General features: G+C 44.9%; 1 protein-coding gene across 1 annotated transcript in view; it reads right to left on the bottom strand.

Annotated features, from left to right (window-relative positions):
- Window positions 1-4072: 4072 nt before the first annotated feature.
- ADCY1 (adenylate cyclase 1 (brain)) overlaps window positions 4073-5066 on the bottom strand; it is a 461486-nt gene continuing 460492 nt past the window's right edge. Inside the window, exon 20 of the mRNA XM_006902175.1 lies at window positions 4073-4411. Coding sequence (XP_006902237.1) covers window positions 4073-4411 — 339 coding nt within the window. The remainder of the gene's footprint in view (window positions 4412-5066) is intronic.

Here is a 5066-nt window from a genome sequence, read left to right as displayed (position 1 = left end):
TTGGAAGTTCCAAGTCAGAAGTCATTTAAATGCTATTCTAGGTTGCTATTAGGACTGTAAAGCTCATTGCCATTGCATCAGAACAGACTCAAAGATGCCAGGTTTTTGAAGCTGTAATTGGCATGGGAGGAAAATGCCCATCTTTATCCCCGTAAACTGCTGGTAGATTTAAATGGAGAGGTAATTAGCACAAATCCTCAAGGACTATATCACCAGAGTTCCCTCTATTAGGGCAGTAAAGCACAGTATTTATACTAAATTGAAAAACAAACAAACAAACACAGCAGCTCTGCAGGATGGCTAAGTTTTCTCCAATGCCCAGACCCAGAGTCCTTCAGATCAGTTTTCAATGTCTTCCTGCCCCTACATCAGTCCCCCTGTCCAGAGGGCTTTCTCTCACCAGGAAGCATCCTGCAAGGTAAGTGAGGACAAGTATGTCTCATAGGAATAGCCTCTAGTGTGCTGTAATTTTTAAAAAACATGTTGGTAAGCCTTGAGAAATTATCCTTGACTGATATCCTTTCTACCTTACAACCTCTATCAGTGTACCAGACACTAGGATTCACAGATCAGACCATATCTTAGGATTGGAGGTGGAATCTTTCTGTTTGCCTCTCCTTCCACAACCTCAAGCACAAGCATAATGACAAAGTGACCTGGCATGGTCTTTGATAGAGGCTTTTCTAGTCTGCATCCCTGGGTGCTGAATCAACCTAAATTCAACAACTTGATGCCCAGCCACATGAATCTGTTATGCCCTAAGCAGAGTTTTCATGAGACGAGTGTGGCTCTAAGACCATTAGGCCACTGCAACGCACTTTATTTTGGGCAAATGAGTGAGCATGGCTTGTCTTTGAAATACATAAGTACTTTGACACAGAGTTGTCTCTTCAGCATAGAGTTGGACTTATTGCTTCTAGTGAAGGAGGCTGAGAGTACTGGTTAGTGTTAGAGTCTGATTATCATAGACAGGCAACATGAGTTACATAGGATTTGTAGTGGCATTTGCTCTGCATGACACAAAGACCCTGGCAGGAGTGGGTCAGCCTGTAGTCAGCATGATCTGTGGAAGCATGTGGAAGCATTCCTGGGCTTTGTTCTATTCTATTCTATGATGTCAAGCATAAGAGGCATGCAAGGATGCTAAGGGAACAACACATAAGGGATCATTTCCAAAGGACCAAAACGAACAGATGTGACACATGTATAAACATCACTGTATCTGTTTAAAGCATACCTTCCACAGGTGTGTTTGTTTTCATATAAGTAATCAATCCACTATGTACAAAACATCTTAAAATAAAGCCTCTAAGATGTGTACATGGATATTATACAAGATTAAAAACAAATAAGGCCATATTATACAGTTTTATCACAAATCAAAAGAAAGGTATTTTCCACCGAACCCTAAGAATATTATGGCTAAGTATGGTTCCTGCTCTAACAGGAAATAGATGGGTTTGGAATTGATTGGTTTCCATATTGTTTGGAATTTCAATAGAAGCCCTGCATCAGGTTGCTCTGTGTTGGTCATTTCAAAACAGTTAAGTGCCCAGAGAAGGCACAATGGTCATCTGCAGGAGTTTCCTATTGCAACCACAATAATTAATTATGAACTTGTGACTTTGAAAAGCTAGTATCACAATGTTCTGCAGGCAAGAGACCTAGATACAGTGTGGTGTAGCAGGCCCTCTTTGGGGCTTAAGAGGCTAAATCAAGGTGTCGGCTGGGTTGGGCTCTCATCTGAGTCTCTTGAGTAGAATTTGCTTATGAGTTCACTTAGACTGTTGGTCAAATTCAATTTGTTATAGTTGCATGAGTGAGATTCCATTTCCTCACCACTGCCATCGGAGGCTGCCCTCAGTTTCTGGAGGTCATTCATATTCCCTGGCTCATTGTTCCCTCCATCTTCACAGCCAGCAGTGAGGGCTCAAGTTCCCCTTTCAATGTTTCTTGACTCTTCTGCATCCCATTTCCTCTTTTAAGTCCTCTACCACCTTTATATTTGCTGCTACATGCTTGGCCTCTGAGTCCCCTTCCATCCTTTCCAATCCTGCTCTTTCCCAAACACCATGGTGGAGGTGTGGGTTTGAACTCCCTGCATGGAAATGCCATGTCTAACAGACCTGTGTCAATGAGCATCCTAAGAGGCCACCATGGATTTTGTTAACCACAAGACAAGTCTGAGATGGATCCAACCCACAGCCCAGTTCTCCACAGGCTAATTGTCTACTTCCCCCTGCCCTATTCTGCAAGCTAGAGACTCTAGTAAGGAGTCCTTGAGAATAGTAAAGGGAGGGACTCCAGGATAACTCAAACCTCCTCCTGGCTGACTCTAGGTGGGCTCATTCCTCTCAGCAGTTCTTTCCTGTCTTAGCTTGAGAGCTATGGGCCTTGGTGTGTTCAGTTTTTGACCTGGAGCATTTCTTTCCTGTAATTTGGGTATGTCTGACCTGCCTGATTAATTGGACCCCTTGGCTTGGCTAGGTCTCCAATCTCTTAATACTGCTTTCCCCTCAAGCCCACTTTCCTTCCACATCACACTCAATATATCTTCAGAGTTAGCTCCCAGGGCCATCATTGGGAAGGCTGGTTTGCAGACTCAGTCATTCATAACTCCTGGAAAGCAATGCTATGAACTAGTTTGAAAGTGGTTCAGTCGTGGACTTTGAAGACAAGGACAGCATAAACACTGCATAGCAATCAAATCTCTTGCTAATCAAATTTTGACCAGAGTAGGAAACAGGCAGTGGCACCCCACTCCAAGGTGGTAGCATATTACATTAAAAGTGGTGCCACTGGCTTCCGTGTTTAAGCAGAACACTACTGCCTGTTTCATATCTTACTTCCATAGGGTCAATCCCAACTCACAGCAATCCTCCACTGGGTTTCTGAGGCTGTTAATCTTTATGCATCTTAAGCATCTTTCCACTGTAGAGTGCCTCAATCTTTTGGTTATTAGCCCACACTTTACATAGATCAAAATCTGATGCACAAATTTGGGTGCTATGCAACATGCATGGTGCCTTGTTTCCACTGGCCATCACTGTGAACTCTTTGGAACTGGTTCAAAGCCCTACTGAAAAAGGAAAATTTCTACATTCTAGCCTTAAATTGGAGCTGCCATACCTAGTCTTAAGACAACCAGCTAGCTCTGGAATACCGTACTACAAAAGGGTGGTTTTGCCTGAGAAACATGTTCTACCAAATAAATTTTCCCAAGAAGTAAGGTCTATTTGTTTTCAAGATAAAGAAAGCCTTGTTCTGCCAAATGTACAAAAAAGCAACACTCTCCCCATCACCACCACCTCAAGAAGAGAAAAAGCAGTGCAGATCTTACACTGACTGCCATGTAGAAGTAGACTTACAGATTTACAGAAAATTAGTGCTATCAGAGAAAGTGGTTTAGGATGCATGGCATAACAAACTCCTGGGCAGATTAAACCTACATAATTGTGCCTGGAGGTCCTTGGGAGTTCCAGAGCTGGTTTCAGAAAAAAAGATGCATGGTCACCACTACCCTGATAGTAATCAGGACCTCTTAAACTGCTGGACGTGTCATGCAGTGCAGTGTATGTCAGGGATGCTGAGCTGATGGCCCAATCCCTTGGGTATGGCCTTGGCTTGGTAAACAGGGCTCCATCTCAGCACACATTTGCAGTAGGTGCCTCACACACATCTCCTCTCAAAGCTGACCTGTCAAACCTTCTTGTCTTTTGGGATTGCTCTAGCAGTTGTCTTGGAGCACCTGTGTCCACTGCTAACTTGACCAAATTTGACAAACCTGCTAGTGAGAGATCCCACTCCCCTCTGCTGCTGGAGGAGAAGATTAAATAGAAGCAGCTCCTACTAAAGTCTCCTGTCTGCACAGAGGTGGTGGAGTATGTGTGTGCTTGGACAGGTCTAACACTTTGCATCCATGTGGTCAAGGAAATGCTACTTCTGAAAGCATCATTGTCCTTGGACTACACATGATAAACACTCATTTCCTGGCCTAACTGCTGTGCAGAGCTGTCTACTAGTCACGTGGGTGTGCTCTGCAAGAGACTTGCGGCCCGGTAGCATGGACATGCTAAGCTTCCTTCACAGCTACTCCGAAGGGGGGGTACTGGTGAGTGGGCTGTGAGGGGGGCCCTGTGTTCTGAAGAGCCCCTGGCCCAACTTGGACTGAGAAGCTAGCCACACTGGGCACCAGTGGGCAGCTGGGGGCCAGTCTTGTCTGAAGGCCAGCTCTCCTGTAAGGGCACATTTTCCGATTCATATTTAAAGACCTGATTTGGGAGCTGCTTCCGTCAGTCCTTCCCTCTAGGAAGTAGGTCAGCATCTCCCCCTTGCCCTTGACGCTGACTTTTCCACGGCATATAAACTGGTAGTTGCACCCTTTCAGCAGTCGATGAACTTCCTCAGTTACCTGCCATCAGAGAAAAATAAGGTTACTCTTGATTATAGAAGAAAAAAAAAAGTCAGGAGCATTTGCAGGGTACAGGGTACTGAGATACCTCTCCTCAACTGTCACCCACACTCTCTAGTCAGGGCTGCTGCTCCTCTCCATGATGACATTGACAGGAACCTGAACAGATAATGGGGCAACACCTGAACCTAGAAGGGTTAGAATAGGGGAGTGGGGAAAGCAGGTTCTCTTAGCTGGCTAAAAGGATTGCTGCTCCTGGCAATATCCAGTATGTGGGGTTGTGGAAGGGAATTGGGGGATATCAGACAATGGGGAAAGGTGGGGTTGCTGGAACTAGAGTGGAGTCTTGGAGTCCAGGGCCTTAGTTATGCTCCAGCTCTGTCATGAGCCAGCTCCAAATGATGAAAATAGTAACAACCAAGCATGGCCAGGACTCCAGGATGCCTTCAGAGGTCAGTGCTTTTAGAGTGCTAGGGACTTGAGGACTTCAAGGGCACCAATTAGAACGGAGGCCAGAGGTATTAGCGTGGAGGACAATGCCCAGGCTCTAAAATTCTCATTGGACATGCAAGAAAGGCCAGAAGAAAGTGCTCTCTCTCTCTCACTGCTAGAGCGAGAAAGAAGAAAAAAGAAAGAAGAAAGAAAGAAAGAAAAA

Source organism: Elephantulus edwardii, unplaced genomic scaffold (assembly GCF_000299155.1).
Source record: "Elephantulus edwardii isolate Elephantulus edwardi_28Jun2011 unplaced genomic scaffold, EleEdw1.0 scaffold00376, whole genome shotgun sequence".
Lineage (NCBI taxonomy): Eukaryota > Metazoa > Chordata > Mammalia > Macroscelidea > Macroscelididae > Elephantulus > Elephantulus edwardii.
Note: the sequence above shows the minus strand (reverse complement) of the source record. Positions and strands in the feature narration are given on the sequence as shown.